The sequence below is a fragment of the Caloenas nicobarica genome, chromosome Z (assembly GCF_036013445.1).
Source record: "Caloenas nicobarica isolate bCalNic1 chromosome Z, bCalNic1.hap1, whole genome shotgun sequence".
NCBI lineage: Eukaryota > Metazoa > Chordata > Aves > Columbiformes > Columbidae > Caloenas > Caloenas nicobarica.
In genome coordinates, this window is record NC_088284.1 from 15,759,420 (window position 1) to 15,777,983 (window position 18,564).

At 41.2% G+C, this 18,564-nt stretch overlaps 1 protein-coding gene across 2 annotated transcripts in view; it reads left to right on the plus strand.

Annotated features, from left to right (window-relative positions):
• Nucleotides 1–15,868, plus strand: part of PDE8B (phosphodiesterase 8B) — a 76,767-nt gene extending 60,899 nt beyond the window's left edge. For both annotated transcript variants that reach the window (XM_065655762.1, XM_065655763.1), the window contains exons 12-22: nucleotides 1,815–1,892; nucleotides 2,783–2,859; nucleotides 4,146–4,310; nucleotides 5,085–5,130; nucleotides 5,562–5,697; nucleotides 7,465–7,663; nucleotides 8,599–8,816; nucleotides 9,984–10,119; nucleotides 13,363–13,530; nucleotides 15,116–15,245; nucleotides 15,753–15,868. In XM_065655762.1, the coding sequence (XP_065511834.1) occupies nucleotides 1,815–1,892; nucleotides 2,783–2,859; nucleotides 4,146–4,310; nucleotides 5,085–5,130; nucleotides 5,562–5,697; nucleotides 7,465–7,663; nucleotides 8,599–8,816; nucleotides 9,984–10,119; nucleotides 13,363–13,530; nucleotides 15,116–15,245; nucleotides 15,753–15,868 (1,469 nt within the window). The remainder of the gene's footprint in view (nucleotides 1–1,814; nucleotides 1,893–2,782; nucleotides 2,860–4,145; nucleotides 4,311–5,084; nucleotides 5,131–5,561; nucleotides 5,698–7,464; nucleotides 7,664–8,598; nucleotides 8,817–9,983; nucleotides 10,120–13,362; nucleotides 13,531–15,115; nucleotides 15,246–15,752) is intronic.
• Nucleotides 15,869–18,564: the final 2,696 nt, after the last annotated feature.

Here is an 18,564-nt window from a genome sequence, read left to right on the forward strand (position 1 = left end):
ACCAAATAATAATGGGCAAGGGAGAGAAGAGACAATATGTGCAATTTGCGGTTCTCATTACCATTACTGCCATCAGAACTGATCCATAGTGTGTTAAACTGCTGCAGCTGTGTCCCTGTAATAAATGCAGTTTTTCTTTGTCACTTTTTCTTTCCTGCAAACAGGAAGGTGAGAACACTCATGAATTAAACTGAAGAACTAGTTACCAGTTAAGACATTGTTACTAGCTTACTAATGTGTTTTACAGATTATGTGGGGCACTTAGTTTTGCTCATTATTGTGAGAGATTTTGGCAAGACTGGGAAGTGACCTCTCATGAAGCCATGTTGATGACTGTGGTGCAGTGAAATTGGACAAACTCACAGTCACATGGATGTGGTGTAGGTTATCCTTCCCTGCGGTCTGTGGTTGTGCACCAAGAATAAATTCCCAGAGCCATGGGCATATACCAGTATGTGATGAGTGTAGAAAAATAATCCATGCTTATTGTGCTTTTTGCAGTGGTGTGATTTGTAAAAAATCTAGATGGGGAGACATTTGGGTCACCAGGTGAAGGAAAATTTATTATTTAGGCATTTAAAGATTTTCAGCTGAAATTGTAGTGTGGCACAGAGTAGCTTTTATGCAGCTGTGACTCTCCAGCTAGCACTAGCAAAGTTTCCAAAGTTTCCAAGGAGAGTTGTCTTGTCAGTTACTGCCACTCGCAGCTATCTTCATATGTAAATGTTTGCTCCCACTCAAGTGCTTTATGTTAAACTCTTCCAAATGGTAATGCAGGAAAGGGGTTTGAAAGAGAAGTCCTATCAAAATAATAAATAAATAAAATAATTTAACATGCATTAGTTATGCCCTGCTCTTAGGTGTCGACAGTGGAAAGTACTTTCAGTTTCTCCAGTCTGGACTACAACAAACTAAGATGACCCAAGCTGTCTTGTAAATCTGTGGTAAAGAAAACAATTAAGACTAACCTTTCCTCTTCTTTCCTCTCCTTACCTCTCCTTTCCTCTCCTTTCCTTGCTCTTCTTTCTTGTCTTCTCTTGTTCCTTCTCTTCTCTTCTCTTCTCTTCTCTTCTCTTCTCTTCTCTTCTCTTCTCTTCTTCTCATCTCATCTCATCTCATCTCTTCTCTATTTTTAGGCTCTTTCCAGGCACTTCATCCACCTTTTGCATTTGTCTGGATGTGATAATTTCTCTTACCTTACCAAATGGCAGTTTTGAGAATGACAGCTTGGTGCATGGTTAGTTTTCACAGCAATTGAATTGGTTGTTTACAATCATTCTCAGTATGCTGGATACATAAAAAATACTGCAAGTAAGACCAAAAGCTGTCAGAGTCTGAATTGTGCTTGGGCTGGAAGGGTGTAGACTGAGACAGGATTTTTCACATTTGGATACATTTCTAGGCAGTTAAACTCAGGCTTATTCAGTGGTTGGTGGAGAGCAAAAGGGACTTGCAGGAGGGGTTCAACCCACCTGCCTGAGACTTCTCTCCTAAAGCAGGACCTTTGACAACTACCTTAGACAAAGCCTGAAAGACTACTGCTTTTAGGCAGCTAAAGTTAGTTGAAGTGAGTCTCCTGTTCCATAAGGCATCTTGGCTTACCTTGTGAAACAGCTTTTCAGGTGACTTTAGACAAGTTGCTGTAAATTAACAGCCACTGAGTCCCGTGTTTTAATGTGCAGAGATTACAATATTTCCCCCGTTTATGTGGTGTCATTAAGGCAATTTAATTCAACGTTCAGAATTTTAGATAGAGGAGACTCTGTAGAAGTCTTATTTGACAGATTTTTAAAGCTTTTGGTTTATATTTACAGAATCCCATTCCTGCAAATGCAAGAACAGAAGAAAAGACCCAACTGATGTTAAGTTAATAACATCTCAAAGTAGTGATGGTAAGAAAGTTAACTGTCAAGAATTATGTTATCAATAAAGAACAGAGTTGCCCTAGGCAATAAAAATGCAGAATGAAAGAGGAACCAGACAGATTCACAGCTATTATCCCATTTTTTTTATAACTGCTGTAAAATTTCTTTATTCTGATTTGTAAAACAGTGCCCCGGCACCACTATACAGTGCACAGCAGCACAGAGTGCCCTCACAGAGGAGGAGTGGCTGTGCCATGGGATGGGGGCATCCTGCTAAAAAAGTGCATGGTGAAGCATTAGTTCCACTTCTCTTAGAAAGGTGCGGCTTGAGCTGATCAAACAGTATTTTGGTTTCATGAGTGTGAGACGTGAAGGTATCTATTGCTGCTGGTTACTTGACAGCAGTACTTCTGTTCCTTATCCCATTTCTGACTGCTTGCTAGGGCTGGGACAGTGGTAGCAGGGATTTCTTTCTGCCCCAGTACGTAGTGAGAAAAGCACAACTTATGGGGAGTGAGAACAACTTTCATTAGAGCAGCCATATCACTGAGATGAGGGACATACACACTCTCACAGGAGGAGCCATGTCTGACAGAGACCCGTTGCAAACAAAGGGAGAGTAGCAGGTACGGGGCATGAAGTATAATATAGCTTACATATAACTTAATTTTAGTACAGCTGAAGTGAAGGATGGATGGAAAAACTGACAGAAGCGAGGGGTGGCTGCAAAGGAGGTAAGCAACAGTGCAAGTGATGAAACAGTAAAGCAAGAAATCGCAGAGGGGAGACATGGGAGAAATGAGAGATGAGAGTAGATTCTGCCATGCTCTTCCCCAAAGACAGCCTTCTGCACTCTTTAAATGCTGTCATCCCGTTTACACTCTGAGGAATGTAAACGATGCTCTCTTTAATGGCAGCTGCAAGTTTACAGACCCGACGGTACTCATCCATGGCAAGAATCCACTCAATGACAATAGAAGCTCCTATCACAAAGGTGAGTCCCAAGCGCTGCCTTTTCCACAAACACAGAGTTTGGAGTCACTGTCATTGGGAAGTAAGTAGCTTGTGGCAGGAGAAACATAGGTTTCCCTGCACCTTGTGTTTAACAAAATAATATAAATCAATTTTTTTTCATGCCTCTTTCTGCCTCTCATAAACTCATTCCAAATCCTAGCCATAAGGAAGAATATTAAAAAGGAGAAAAGGGTGTCATTGCTAGAGGCACTGCTTATGGCAGGAAGGGGACCCCGCTCTGTTGGGCTGTGCATGCGTAGGAGGATATGTGTGCATCCAGTCTTACCTTTGCTTTTACCGTTGATATTTATAAAATAGCATGCAGTGGAGATAACACCTGCATCATATTCTGTCCCCACACTTCCCTGCAGTCTTTTCTTCACTATCCATGTTATACAAACTCTGTTGTCGCAAACCAGCTGCACAATCTCTTGTCCTGCAAAGCAGGGTGTCTGCCATCTGTCACCCTCAAACAATTTTTTCCTCTCTCCCCATCTTCTCTTTCTATCATCAAGCTCTTTACTTCCCAGCACCACCGTGTCTGTTATAGCAGTCGACTTCTTTCCTATTTCTTCTCCCCAAAGGCACCTGTACAGAGGCCTGTAGTGTCCCCACAGCAGCTTCTGCTTGCTGCAGAAGACACCACTTGGGCTTTCTCCCTCTCAGTCCTGGCAATGCCAGGAGCAGTCCTCAGTGCTGCTGTGTCATTGCTGCATTCCCAGATGCGGCTGAGACACAAAGTGGGAGGCAAAGAAGAGCCATCTTCTTCTCCTTCAACCACAGCCCAGCTGTTCCTGCTCTCTGCCCTTCATCTTCACATTATGAAAACTAAGGCTTTACATCCAGTATCAGGATATCTGTGTCATATTCAGGAGTTTGTTGGGTTTTTTTCCTCTAGGGACTGAATGATTGCTTCTGAGTGGCCCTGGCTATGCTGAAGGACAGGGACATAACTAGTTTTTTGTCTACCCGTCTGCAATTATTTCAGATATTTCACGCCCTTCTGCTTTTGCTTCCCAGGAATTTGCCAGTTAAAAACAGCAGATGGATACCAGGCAATCTGAGCACAAATCTACATTTTCAGAGTTGTACTTCAAAGGTTTTGGGGAATTACATAGCATTTGCTAAATGAGAAGTAGCATAATCAAGCCAAGAATAAATAAATAATAAGAAATAGATAATAATTTAAAAAATAATAAGAAAATAATAAGAAAAGATGAAAGTGCCATTCACTCTTCCTCACCTGCCTCTTTAATCTGCTTCCAGGTTATTAACATAATTAATGCTGCCCAGGAAAACAGCCCTGTCACAGTAGCAGAGGCCTTGGACAGAGTTCTGGAAATCCTGCGGACAACAGAACTTTACTCCCCTCAGCTAGGTACCAAAGATGAAGATCCTCACACAAGTGATCTTGTCGGAGGTCTGATGACTGTGAGTAAAATGAGAAAAAACGAAATTACTAGTACTAGTGTCCTACATCGCAGTTCAGTGCTCTGTTTTGCTAAAATTTCACAAGGGATGGGAAGGGGACTTGTAGTTCAGCACCATTTCACTTAAGTGTTTTGGCGTCTCCAGCAACAGTAGGCACCAAGATGTAGTGAGAGATGGCCACATCTCAGTCCATTGGGTGATTCATCCTCATAAACAAGTGAACATGGTCGCAACTAGAAACCGTATCATCCAACCTGATTTGTCTCAAGGACAGATGCTTTTTAGAAACCCTAGAAGCTTTGATGGGATTAGAGGGATTGCTCTACAGCTGGTCCAGTGTAAGAATGAGGCTATTTTAATCAGGTTCTGACTTTGGTCCTGTCACAGGAGCAGCAATACTGCCTGCCAGAGACAGACCACTTAGATTTTATCATGGATTACTCCATTTTTAATGTACACCTTGTCAAAATAATATAAAGAAGACAAAAAATAAATTATGGTGGTTAATTTGAATGATGAAATCCTGTAGGTGTCAATGAAAGGGTCAAGGAGGGCAATAAACCGTATAGTTGATGATATGCTTTCTGGAGACCTCATATTAGCATTCCTTGGATCCTTTAATGTCTGTTTCAAAAGACCTTAAAACGAGGATTGTGCTTGAAGGGCTACAATAGAAGCAGTGCTTTTAGTACCCAGGAAAGTGCATAAAGTGGTTTTGCAATTAATGATGCATAGTTTTTATGCCTAAAACTTGCAATAAACTTGCTTTTTCAGGATGGCTTGAGAAGGCTGTCAGGAAACAAGCATGTGTTTTCTAAGAGTAAGCCACCATTTTAAACTTCCTTTTGCACGTGTGACTTCTTTTGTACATGCTAGTGACAGAGCTCCAAGCTAATTTGCAGTGGAATGTACGTCTTTGGAAATGGTAGTCTTGAGTACAGAACAAGTGCTAGACTGCCTCTATTTTTGAGTCAAAGCAGGTTTAAATAATTACAATAATGCATTTCAAAATATAGAAAACCAGACTAGGAAAAAACAAAATTGTCAGTCAAAGAAATGTTCACTGATCTTTTGGTTTATGTCCAAATCATCTGTGATAACATAAATGACATACATTATAGGCTTTTACACACCTTTTCATATAAGGAAAAGAGTTGTATTTCTTGAAAAATAGTTGTTTTCTAAGTTGAATTCTGCATGGGGGGGTAAATAATCCAGAAATGTTGTAATTCCCAAATTCCATTTTAACAGATGTGAACCTGAGCCATAGTCTCCTTTCAGTGCCAAACACCATCAATGATGTTCCACCCTGTATTGCACAGCTCCTGGATAATGAGGAAAGCTGGGACTTCAATATATTTGAGTTGGAGGCTGTTACAAATAAAAGGTACGGGACTCCTTTCCCTGGGTGCCTGCAAAAAAGAAATTTGAGGAGCTGTAGCAGAAAGCACTTTGCTCTGGAAAAACCAAAGCAAGACACAGCAAATCTGAAAGAGCTGTCTTTCTTTGTGTGTGTGTGTGTGTGTGTGTGCGCGTGTGTGATGATAGCACTTGTTCAGCTAACAAGCCAGGCACACATCATGGTCAATCAAGATGCATGTACAGGCCATGGAGAGCCCTGTGCAGACTGTTGTCTTCCTTGACAACATCTGCAACCCTCCAGTGTTGTCTCTTGTTCAATGTTTGCTTTGCTCAGCTTCCATGCACTGTCTAGGTGACACTGGTGTGGTTACACGCTGGATGTCCCACAGATGCCTCCTTTTCCTGGTGATGTGCAGATGGCCATGCTGGAAAAAGCAAGTCTCTCCCCTCCCTCACCTAAGTCACCTTATGATTTAAGTAGCTCTTGGGCAATTGTGGCTTTTCCTTAGAGGGATAAAAATCTAGGATGGAGGCTAAACCAGTCATAGGATCAAGAGCCTAAGATTTCAAAGCTTGCCTGAAAGAAGATGCCCGTAGTTTTGAGGTCATGCAGACCACAAAAATAAACACCATCCACAGGGAAATCTGATTTGCATTCCAAATGCAAAGAATTGGAGAGACTACCAGGTCTCTCGTACTCTGTTTGAAGAAAATGGCCATTTTGGGAATTTTCATTTGCCTGGCTTTAATTTGCAGATATTGGCTTTTGTTTCTGCCTTTCTCAGCTCAAGAGCCCTGTAGATCATCTCATAGGAGAGAAAAATGTGGCTGACAGATAGGACCCTGTCACAGGCAATGCAGAATAAATGACAACCCAGAGTGGATTTGGTTTTAAGAACCAATAAGATTAGAGATTTTACTCTACTTACTGCTTCACACACAGGCTCATCACTGTCCTCCCCAGCATTATATTCACCAGAACTCAAGTTCTCTTTCCAGCTGGGAGGTCACTGCAGGGAGGATGCAGGACATGCCACTTCTATTTAGTCCAGCCCATTACACTTGAAGCAAGAAAGTAGCAGGCTTCTGCTTGAGAGTTCAAAATTAAATTTTAGAGATTAAGCCCCTGCACACAGACAGAGTTACCTGCTGCCTCTTAGCCTTTTGAATTCAAGGGAGGTGGTTTACCAATGGCAGACTTCTGCCTCAGCTCTAGAAAGTGATCCAGTCCCCCCAAAGCTAGAAGAATTCACATGAAATAGTAACCTGGTGCTAAGAGCTGCTCTGAGAAGCATCAATATTCTTTACATATTGCCAGCTTCAAAGAGTCAGAAGTAGAAATCTAGATCCCCTGAAGTCACAGGATTATTTGAAACAACAATTTGTCAGTTTTTGTCTTAAGCCTTTGGGATGTGCCCACATCATGTTCAAAGTCTGCTTTTTCTCCTCAGAAAAGAATGTATTTTTGATTGATTGGCAGATACTAAAACCACAAAAGACCTAAGCTTTTAAGAATTTTTTCTGAAGCCACAGAATTAGTGAAACTGTAGTGCAACTGCACCATTTCTACAAACATATTAAAATAATGTCTGAAAGCATGGAAGATGTAAAAATTTGTAACCTTGGCCAGGCTTTTGAGAGGTTATAGATGTGCAATTTAAAAATGTGTAACATTTTCCTCCCACCTTTTATTTTTAAGGTCTTACTGGTTTCTTTGTCAAAACTGTCGCTCCTTAGAACATCAGAAGTTCCTGCTTTACTGTGGTGCCTTTTTCTTCTATTGTTTTTTCAGGCCATTAGTGTATTTGGGCTTGAAAGTTTTTTCCCGGTTTGGGGTCTGTGAGTTTTTAAACTGTTCGGAAGTAACACTGCGAGCATGGCTGCAGGTGATTGAAGCCAACTACCACTCCTCCAACTCATACCACAACTCCACACACGCAGCGGATGTCCTGCATGCTACCGCCTTCTTTCTCAGGAAGGAGAGAGTTAAGGTATAACCACCACCTAGGAGTCCTTTGGGCTGGGATTTTGGTGTGTTTGTCATTTTATGTGTGTCACTCAAAAGTCAGATGTTTACTTAAATAATGGTCCTGGCTTCATAAAGTCACTCTGCCCTTGAAGTCTTTTCCACAGAAAGACTTTCTCTAAAGTCTGTTTATACAAATTAGGAATCTACATTTTTAAGTAGCAACAAGAGCAGTTGGGTGGGGCGGGGGGTAAACCTGGCTCTTTTCTATCTCTTGGTAACTCACTGTTAGTAACAGCTTTTAATAAAGCTTCACAAAATCTTTGGAGAGGGAGGTGCTGTCTCTTCTCCCAGGTATCCAGTGTTAGACCATGTGGGAATGGTTCAAAGCTGCACCAAGGAGTTTTAGACTGGACATTAGGAAGCATTTCTTCACTAAGCATTGGAACAGGCTTCCTAGAGAGGTCGTCAGTGCCCCAGGACTGTCAGTGTTTAAGAGGCATTTGGACAGTGCCCTGAATAACACTCTTTAACTTCTGGTCAGTCTTGAGGTGGTCAGGCAGCTGGACTAGATGGTTGTTGTAGGTCCTTTCCAACTGAAATATCCTAGCCTAGTCTATCCTCTTCTAAAACACACAAGCTGTGTAGGAACAGAGTCAGTACAGAGTCATTCAGGCAAGCACACAAAGTGGAACGACAGCATCAGAGGATCCATCCACCATTAGAGGATTTAATGCAACGATATTGCTTAGGTGATGGCACAGCTAAAAGCTTCATTAAGGAAAGAGGATTTGGGTAAGCGTGGGAGGGCAAGTTTTGGAATAGGTAATCAGTGGGTGCAGTTAGTGAAAAACAATTGAAAGGAGGTAGAATTCCTGCACTCGAGCTTACACTTGCATGTTTGTGGGTACCTGGAAATTATCAGAAATTATTTACTGTAACTTTTCTCTCTTCCTGTAGGGAAGCCTTGATCATTTAGATGAGGTGGCTGCACTAATAGCTGCCACCATTCATGACGTAGACCACCCTGGACGGACCAACTCTTTCCTGTGCAATGCAGGCAGTGAATTAGCTGTCCTTTACAACGATACTGCTGTATTAGAGAGTCATCACACAGCACTGGCGTTTCAGCTTACAACTAAAGACAGCAAATGCAACATTTTCAAGAATATTGATAGGTGGGTCTGCTGGAGAAGGGGAGTGTGCATGTGTGGATTGCTTGTTTAGGGATTTTTAGTCTGGGGCAGATGGAGAGCCTATCTTCTAAATCAGAAAATATAATTTGAATAAAGACATTAATATTTAACCTCTTCCAGAATCCTATGTAGACATCATTTTTTAAAAGGCTTTAATTTTCCCCCCCTCCCCCATCCTCCAATTTGTATTTTTTGGAAGCATATAGAGATGTTTGATAATTTTTTATGGATTACATTGGCATGGTCTAGTTGACAGCCTCAAGGCTGCATCTTGACCCACTGCCTTTTCATTGCAGAAGCCTGAAAATGACTTTTTTGGGCCATGCATTTCCCCCCAAACAGCCAGACTCTGTATACTGTGGATTCATGCTCGCTGGCACTGCTGCGTTCACATGGGACAGAAAGGGGTGGTAACAGAGTGAGCTGATTCATAAGAATCATAGAATAGTTTGGGTTGGAAGGGACCTTCAAAGGTCATCTAGTCCAACCTGCCTGCCATGAGCAGGGACATCTCCAACTAGATCAGGTTGCTCAGAGCCCCCTCCAGCCTGGCCTTGAACGTCCCCAGGGATGGGGCATCGACCACCTCTCTGGGCAGAAACTCTCAGAGAGCTGGAGGCACCCTGCTGCTGGGTGTGCACATAGCCTGGCAGTTCCCATTGCATCAGCCTAGCTTTTGCAGGGGCAGAGTGGGAGAGAAAGGGATCTGAAAGGGAAAGGGCCTGGCTCCAAACAGGTAATGAACTTGTCTAGCCCCCATAATGCTGCTGGGTTTTGTATAACATGAGATTTGAGTTTCAAGCTAACACACAGCTAGATGGAAATGTGTTGGTGCCATTCCTGGAAAAGTTGTCTTAGTGCTACAGCATTATGAAACTGAATTGGAAATTTTTGTTGACTTCACAGGATTGGTTTTCATTAGATAAAAATAATGGAAAAAAGAGCAATACAGGAATTCAAAGCTAGAGGAACCCGGAGAGGCATGATCTAGTCCATCCCTCCAACCCTAGACTCTTCATAACTCTGAAGGTGCCAGCTTATGTGGATGAGGCCCCAAGCAGTGTTTTGCAGCACTGTCTGGGCAGGGACGAGGAAAGGACAGAGCTCTGTCTGGCAGACTTGTCAGCAGGAACTATTTTTCTTTCCTAGAAATCACTACTGGACGTTGCGCCAGGCCATTATTGATATGGTTTTGGCAACAGAGATGACAAAGCACTTTGAGCATGTGAACAAATTTGTGAACAGCATCAACAAGCCAATGGCATCTGAGGAGACCAGCTCACATGTAAGTGCTTGCAGGACTTTCTGCCTTCAGGCATTTCAATGAAGTTCTTCCAAGACAACCTGAAGTGTTCAGACTCCTTTCAGTGGTGCCCAATGATAGGATGAGGGGCAACAGGCCCAGACTGAAGCATAGGAGGTTCCACCTAAACATGAGGAGAAACTTCTTTACTATGAGGGTGACAGACACTGGAACAGGCTGCTCTGAGAGGCTGTGGAGTCTCCTTCTCTGGAGATGTTCAAAACCCACCTGGACACATTCTTGTGCAATCTCCTCTAGGTGAACCTGCTTTAGCAGCTGGGTTGGACTAGATGATCTCCAGAGGTCCCTTCCAAGCCCAACCATTTTGTGATTGTTTTCATTCACGTTGTATTAATTTGCACTGTGATAATGCCCACAGGACACAATTGGATCTGTGACCTCATACCTGAAAGTGTGAAAAAATATTTCTGTTTTCTTGTTTTCTATGTCTGGCTCTGCCCTTAGGTCACTTAAACACTTCATTTTATAAGCCTTAGTTTCAATGTCATCTGGTGTTCAAAAAACATGTGGGTGGGTGCTTTTGTACATGCAAAATTCTGTGCATGGAGCCAGGTTGGCACTTGTGCCTATGGTCCTGCCTCCAAACACTGGGATTTGCCTAAGCCTGGGGTTGTAACTGAGGAACCTGCCCTGATGGTTCTGTGTTTATGTAATCTGGAGCCTTCAAGCCACAAGGAATAGCTCCATTGCTTCCTGAGACGTCTCCACTCCATTCTTGACTGTATCAAGAGACGTCCAGGCCTTTATTCCTGTTGGTTATGCACCCTAATGCTCCATGACTGGTATATTTCATAAGACACCTCCAAGTTTCCCAACCCAGGTCCCTCTTTACCTTGTCTTGTTGCCTCTTGAGGTTGAGCACTCAGTACCTGCCAGGGTTCTCCAAAGTAGTGTTACCCACTTAAGCAAAGACCAATGTATCACAGTTTAGTGAAGACAGTACTTTGATAGAAACACTGAAAAAATATCAGAGCAAATTGAAGGTCAGTGATATTAAAAATAAATAAAAGTAGCTTCTGTCAGTTCCCCATAACTGAATTTTTTGCAGTGTAAAGTGTCATGGGTACAGAAAGCAGTCAGGACTGTGGGGTTTACAACTTTAGGGACAGCATTACTTCAGTTGAACTGGCCTGGTTTCAGAGACTGCTGAGCTCCATTTTCCCAACAGTTTAAGCTGGAAATCACAAATGCTGCTGAACTTCACTGGACTCTTTGCACTGTACTCCCTATCACTTTGAAGCTCTGGTGGGCTCACTGGACATGGCACTGGGTCTGAATTAGCCTGATCATCTCCAGTGTCAGACATCCCAAGGCACAGAGGGACAAGGTTTGGGCATCACTGGGATCCCCTGTCACTGTTTCTGCCCTCCCAGCACATCTCCGGGTGCTGTGCTTCACGGATCTGCCCTCACGGCACAGGCCAAGCTGGGGATCCCACTTCAGATCAAAGCCCAGGGGAAAGGAAGGTTGGTGGTGTGGAATTTACCCACTCTCAGTTTTCTCTGTATTTACATGTGGACCAGATAGCTGCTTGCTTCACCAATTTCTAAAAAAGCCCTCCGAGGTCTCACTGGGAAATGGGACTTCTCACAATACTTCATTTTTCTCTCTGACAGCTGAAGTGTTTTTCCAAAATGTTTCCTCCATCTCCACCCTTTTAAAATCTCTTTAGTTTTCTGGCATCCCCAGATTGGCCTGTAGGATTTAAGTGCACAAGCCTCACCAAAATGATGGTGTTTCTAAGCTCTAAAGACATTTCTGGGAATCTCCCTTTTATCCCATGCATGCATTTGTTCCAGCACTTCCTAAAGAGCTTTTAAATGCTCTCCATACATTCTACTGCAATGAGCTTTTCTAACCTACAGAAAACATTTTCTTTGACTCTCCTTTATCTTCCTGGTTTATAGTAGAGGTTATTTTAAAATCTACAAGAGTTGGAGAGCAACCACTGTAATCACTTGTGTTACAGACTTGTTTTTTTCCTCAGTATTAGGTTGTCCTGTTCCTTATTGTTAACAGTGGCTCTTCATATTTTTGATCTTGAACAGCAGGTAAGGAGCAGGGTTAATTTGCAGCTCTTTGCTGGGCTACCCATGCTGAAAAAAAATTAACGGCTAAACATAAAGTTAGATGATTAATGCCTGAATTGGCAAAAGTCACTGCAAAGTATCTCCCCATAAACCACAAAGACATTAATTTAGCCATGGTGGTAAAAAATATTTATGTTCAATTTTTGATTCAAGAGTTGAATTTAGCAGTGAAGGGAGGCCATAATTACACAAATATATTATTTTGAGAATAGTGTTAATGCCATGGTGAGCTGAGGTGGAGGTTTTTATTACTCAATAAGGAGCTTAATATACCTGTGCCCTTCTAAACTGGTCAAGACCCAGAAGATAATGCCACAGCGGACTTGTAAAAACTACTCTGTGCCCTGCACCCACTCTCCAGAGCAGTCAATAACCAGTTCGGTATTTCACTGCTTAGCAAGCAGACTTTCTGCAGTCAGTCTGCCACTCATGCATTTTCCTCATAGATTATTTGAGACTTCATCCTAGATGGTAACTAAGACCAAAAAGTATTCCAGACCAAGGATTCAAACTCCAGCACAAAGAAAGCGGTTTTATTTGCAAACATACTGGAACTGAATGGCACAGACCTGCTTTTCTTACTGTGAAAGAAACAATTGGTTGTGCAAGTTGGTTCAGCCCCCTGTCCCTGCCTCAGTTTTCTCATCTGGGAATGAAAACCAGACTCTAGAAACTCCTCTAAATGAAGCAGACCTGTACCATCAGCACCCCCAAATTTAAACACTCAGTAGTGAGGGTGGTTTATCAGCTTGCAGTTGATGCTTGTGTCCCCTATCCTGGTCCTGTTCCATGAGGGCAAGGCTGAGATGCAGAGAAGAGTAACTCATCCTAGCTGATAAAGAGCCTGTGACTCCTTTATTTTACAAACTTTGCTACTAATTCTGAGAATCTCCACAACTGCCACATGTAATGGGGCTATCATTAGTTACTTAGCAAGGCTGCAGTTCTCAGATGTCACTTTCTCCTCACAATTCCTGGTGCTCTCTGTGAAATTAGAAGGTGTAAGGCTGGGTGCCTGCTTACTGCCTAAGTGCAATAGAACTGATAACAATGCCATCACTCCTGCTACCAGGGATAGTGGCCACCAGCTCCTGTAACCAGCTCTCTTTTACAGAATGACAGCAGTGACTGTGAACATACAGCCAATATAAAGAATTTTCCAGATAAGCAGACGTTGATCAAGCGCATGATGATTAAATGTGCGGATGTAGCAAATCCATGCCGCCCCCTAGAGCTATGTATCGAATGGGCAGGAAGGATTTCAGAGGAGTATTTTGCACAGGTATGTATATTTTTATAATTTGACTGTTGTGTTCTATAAGAAAGTGCATGTCGGCTGGTTTGCTGTTCCAGATTAGGTCTGCCTGGCATCACCATGGAGTCCAGACGTACATTTTTCAGCCCCAGTCAGAACTGGCCCCTCACATGCAGAAGAGTTTACCCTGAAGTTAGCTAGTGTGCTTACCATGACGCCTGAGGTACGGAATGATGTAAAGGAGGTTTTACACTTTCAACTTTCTCCATCTGGCCAAAACAAAACTATTTGATTAACCTTAGTCAATTTAATTGGCTGAAATTCAAGACTGTCACCATTCTAGCTTCTCGTCCCAATACCCTCCCTGCGGAGAGCATGAAGTTCCATGCCTGACAAAACCCTCAGCTGAATCATCAGGCTGGCTCTTTGTCTTCTAAGATGGCATCTGAACTATTTTCACGGTACGCAGATGATGTGGCTGACCAGGAATGAAGACACATGGGCAGTGTAAATGCTTATCACATGTGATCTCTCCAGACAGAACATGAAGCTCAACTTTCTTAATATTCAGTTTTCCTAACACAAATAGAGCAGCTTCCTGAAAGTGAAGCACTTTTCTAGTTCTTTATTTGAGCAACTGATAGATTCTTAGCTTTTATTTGCCACTAATGGTGTAGAAATCAGCAGCTACAACTGACGAGACAGAAAAGCGGGCGGGTGTGCCTGGCATCTAAATTCAGATCACACGTCATGGTTAGTTATTACTGAAATAAAATAGTAGTTAGTTCCTGAGATGTCTGAATTTCATTTTAATCACAGTGAATAAATTTGATCGCTTCCTAGGTAAGATCAAGGATCACTTACATTGTATCTCCCTAGCAGCCAAGACACCACAAGCTAGCTTTAAATTGCCAGTCTTAGGCACTGGCCTATCTGAAGCAATGTGAGGTGCTGAGAACATTTCTGCACTTCATTGGTCTCATCTGGTAATTCTGGGGACTGCTTTGCAGCCAATTCCAGCATTAGGTCCTGCCTTTACCACTTAAATTGCTTTTTCGTAATTAAATTGTAAGACTATTGGGATGATCATCTCCTCCACCACACTGAGCACAACAAAACCAGTGCTCTTCCAGTTGTGGACAAAGAGTTAAAGGGCATACTCTATTTCTATTCATCTTATAACCCAGTACAAGCAGAGAAAGTAGCAACAGCAACATCCCTCTTACTTAAAAGACAAATGGTTTGAAACATCCATTAGAGATGTGGGGGAAAATGGAAAGATCAAACCTGTCCTCTGCCAAAGGATTCTGCAACCCCATTTTCCATTTTTAGCTGGTGTGCCCTAATCACTAGATTAGAGCATTCTGTCTCACAGGAGCTAAAAGCAATCACAGCACTACAGTAATAGAGTACTTGTGAAAGGGAAGAGATGTTTATTTCAGTGCCTGTTCCAGATGAAATAAAGCACATGAAAAGAAGGCTGTTCACCTCAGGGGTTCCAAGGTTTGTCTCAAGTCTCCTACTGCAGTTCATCTAATCCCCTGGCCTTTGTCACTCCAGCATGAAAGCCAGAAAAAAACTCTAGGGGGTAACTGGAGTTTTGTTTTCTTAGACTGAAGAAGAGAAGAGAAAGGGTCTGCCTGTTGTAATGCCAGTATTTGATAGGAACACCTGCAGCATCCCCAAGTCTCAAATTTCCTTCATCGATTATTTTATAACAGATATGTTCGATGCATGGGATGGTAAGTACTTCTGCTTTTTTCTTCCTTACTCTGAGGCAGAGATTTCTACAGACTAAAATGAAGTTGGACTTGAGTCCGCCTTTTCAGGGGCAGTACCCATACATAAGCACTACAGCACAGGATCTAAGCAACGATGCTGCTGAAGCCCATTTAACTGCACACCACAACACCAGCTTTATGAAAGTTGAGCACTTACCAGACAGTCTATGTGAAGAAGGAAGGAGTAATGGCTTAAAACTACCTTTTTTTTCATCTAGGTCTTTTTTTCCTTTTGCAATGTATTTCTTCTGAGCAGAAGAAACTGAGACCACAGTGGTTAGCATAACTTTTAATAAAGCCATCATATGTTAAGGGATTTGCTTGAAGGAGAAACAGACTGAAAAAGATCTTTCCCCTTTTGGCATTAGCTTACAGCTGAAGGAAAAAGAGAGTAGGCAAACACCAATCTTACATGAGGGTGGGCTGTTCTCCTGCCTGTGTACATACTGTTTCTCCTGTTCATTACAGCATTTGCACATCTGCCTGTTTTGATGCAACACTTGGCTAATAACTACAAACACTGGAAAACACTGGATGAGTTAAAGTGCAAGAGTCTCAGGCTCCCATCAGAAAACAACAACTGACACTAAGGCAAGAAAAACAGACCTCTTCATCTACCAGTTTCACTGTGAATCACTTACTGACTTGGCTGCAAGAGGAATGTTTTTTTCTTTTCCAGTGAAATTAAGACTGCATGGCAAGAAGGAAATATTTCATTCATCATTTCTAAGATTTTCTGAATCCTACAAAAAATGTTTTGAAAACTCCTACATAATCCACAGATGAATAGTGGTCTTTGGAAATAAATTTTTGTGGCAGAAAATGTACTTCTGAAACTAATTTCTAATACTGAATATGCATTTGTCGAATCTTGTAATTGATACAACTATATTCACCAACACTTCACTCAACTGTTTCTCAGTCAGAGAGGTAATCCAGTCATCAGTAGAGTAAGAATAGCTTGACAAATAAGCATTGAAAACTTCCCACTTATCTAGCATGTGATCCAATTCTATCCATGTTCTTCAGTTCTCTGAATCATAGTTCTAAGGAGAACAAACACAGTAGAACAACAATAAATCAGATCCAGTAAAAAACAAACCCTACGTCATCTAAAACAACCTTCTTATTACTATCTCCCAGAACACTACCTCGACTCCTCTCTTTTCCATATAAAATCTTGGTAGGATCCAAATTCCCTTAAAATTGGTCATATAGTGGAGGAAAACAAACATGTTCTATATAATTGGTGCCATTTACATGTTTCTCTTCCATCTTAGAGGGGTTACCATGCAATGTTTCATCAAATTTTACACAGAAACCATTGTGGCACTTGATCAGTATCTTTTTTTTAATAGTGTTTGTACACATGGTCATCAATTTTATTAAACTGATCCCAATTTTATGTTAAGTCCATATATTGTGCTACTTACTTCTAGGATGAACCTGTCATTTTTTCAAAAATGTTTCCAGGTTATAATTTATAACAGGATTATAATTTGTACTGCTTTTTCCCCTCTCAATAAAATGCTGGTTTGTTTTGTGAGGTAAAAAGTATTTCAAAATATCTAAAGCTAGAAAACAGTTTTTCATTAGTTTTAAGATACAAAATTATGCTAAAGCCTACAAAGAACAAGTGCATATTTTTGTACGTCTCATTTTAATCACATGTAGAACATGAACATGAGTTCAAATTTTAGACTATTCTCAGACTATTCAGTTAATAAATACTACCAGAACTGCTGGTTTTTAATACTGTGCACTCCATGCTGCAGGCAAAAGTGCCAAAGCTGTGGCTGCAGTTGAAGAAGCAGTCCACTGCTCATTAAAAGGAAAGGTCTTGAGACATACTCTTTACAGCCCTTTGGCTGTATCAGGAATTGAACCCAGTAAAGAAAAGACAAACAAACAACAACAAAACAAACAAAAAAACCACAGCAGTTTGCTGTGGAAGAAAAGTGACAACAGTTGTTGTTTACTGCAGGTAGCTTATATAACATGCCAACCTTTTTTGTATGTTTTGTACAAGTTCTGAAACAAAAGGAAGCATTCATAAAACGTATGTGCAGAGAAATGTAAATAAGCTATATTTTTATTAGAATTGCAATAGAACCTTACTTTTTCCATGGCTAAGGCAGGTTGCTGTGTATTAAAATGCTGCATTGTGTATATTTGAAGAATGGTGTTTCTGGTGAACTACATTTTTTCATTATTTCCTATTCTCTGTTGCCACATTCTTCAATGCATTTTTATTCAGATAAATCAAACCTCTGATTTTTACACTGTAAACTGTTTGCTTTTACTACTCCTTTATTTAGTACTAGTGCTCTTGGTGGTTGCACCTTAACTATTCTGATGACTGAACATTTGCTGCAGTTGCATTAGGGAAAAGAACTTCATAAGATTCAAAGCTTTGTCATCACTTACTTGAATTTGTTACATACAGCAACACTGTAAGACCACATATATGTAAAACACATCAATTCGTTATTTTTGTCATACTTCTGTCACAAGAAAGAAAATGTAAATGGTGAAAGGAACCTAAGAAATAAAGTTCAGCCTCAGTTCTGGTTCACGAGTTAAGACGTTAACGTGGAATCAGTATATTTGTTGCAAGATCCCCTGTTTCTTCCCACAGTCACAAACTAAGCAAAAAAAGGTAAGTTCTTTGAAGTTATGTCCTCTTTAAGAGCAAAATAAATTGGCATTGATCACTCATCATCTACCAGTTGCGCTGGATCTCCCAGACTCTAACCTGTCCAGTTGACTAACAGCTGCTTGTTTCATGCTGTTGTCAGTACACAGATATGTAAAACAGCCAACTCAGAGTTGTACAAGTATTAAGGATAGGTCCGATAAAGATATTTACTTTCATAATGTGAACAGATGAAATTCTGCATTACTGCAGGTAGAAAAATAAATTTAAAAGGACACAAGGTGGAAGTAAAATTTCTAATCTGGTCACCTTAATTCTGCTCACTGCACTTCCCAACAGTAAGTGCCAAACTCTTATTTAACAGGAGTGGGCTAGTTTAGCCTTATTGTGTTCACTGTTATGGTCAAAGTTTATTTGTAAAACAAAGAACCCAATTTAATACTTTCAACTCAACCGTCTTTAAAGGAAGAAACCCTTGGGAAATCTATTACCAATAGAGTGTATTTGAGAACAATGGCACTTTTGAGAGATATATTTATACATGCCTGTAGGATTATTTAAGGCTGCAATACATTCCTGTAAAATGCACAGTGAGTTTTGCAACTAGAACTGTTCAGTTAAACA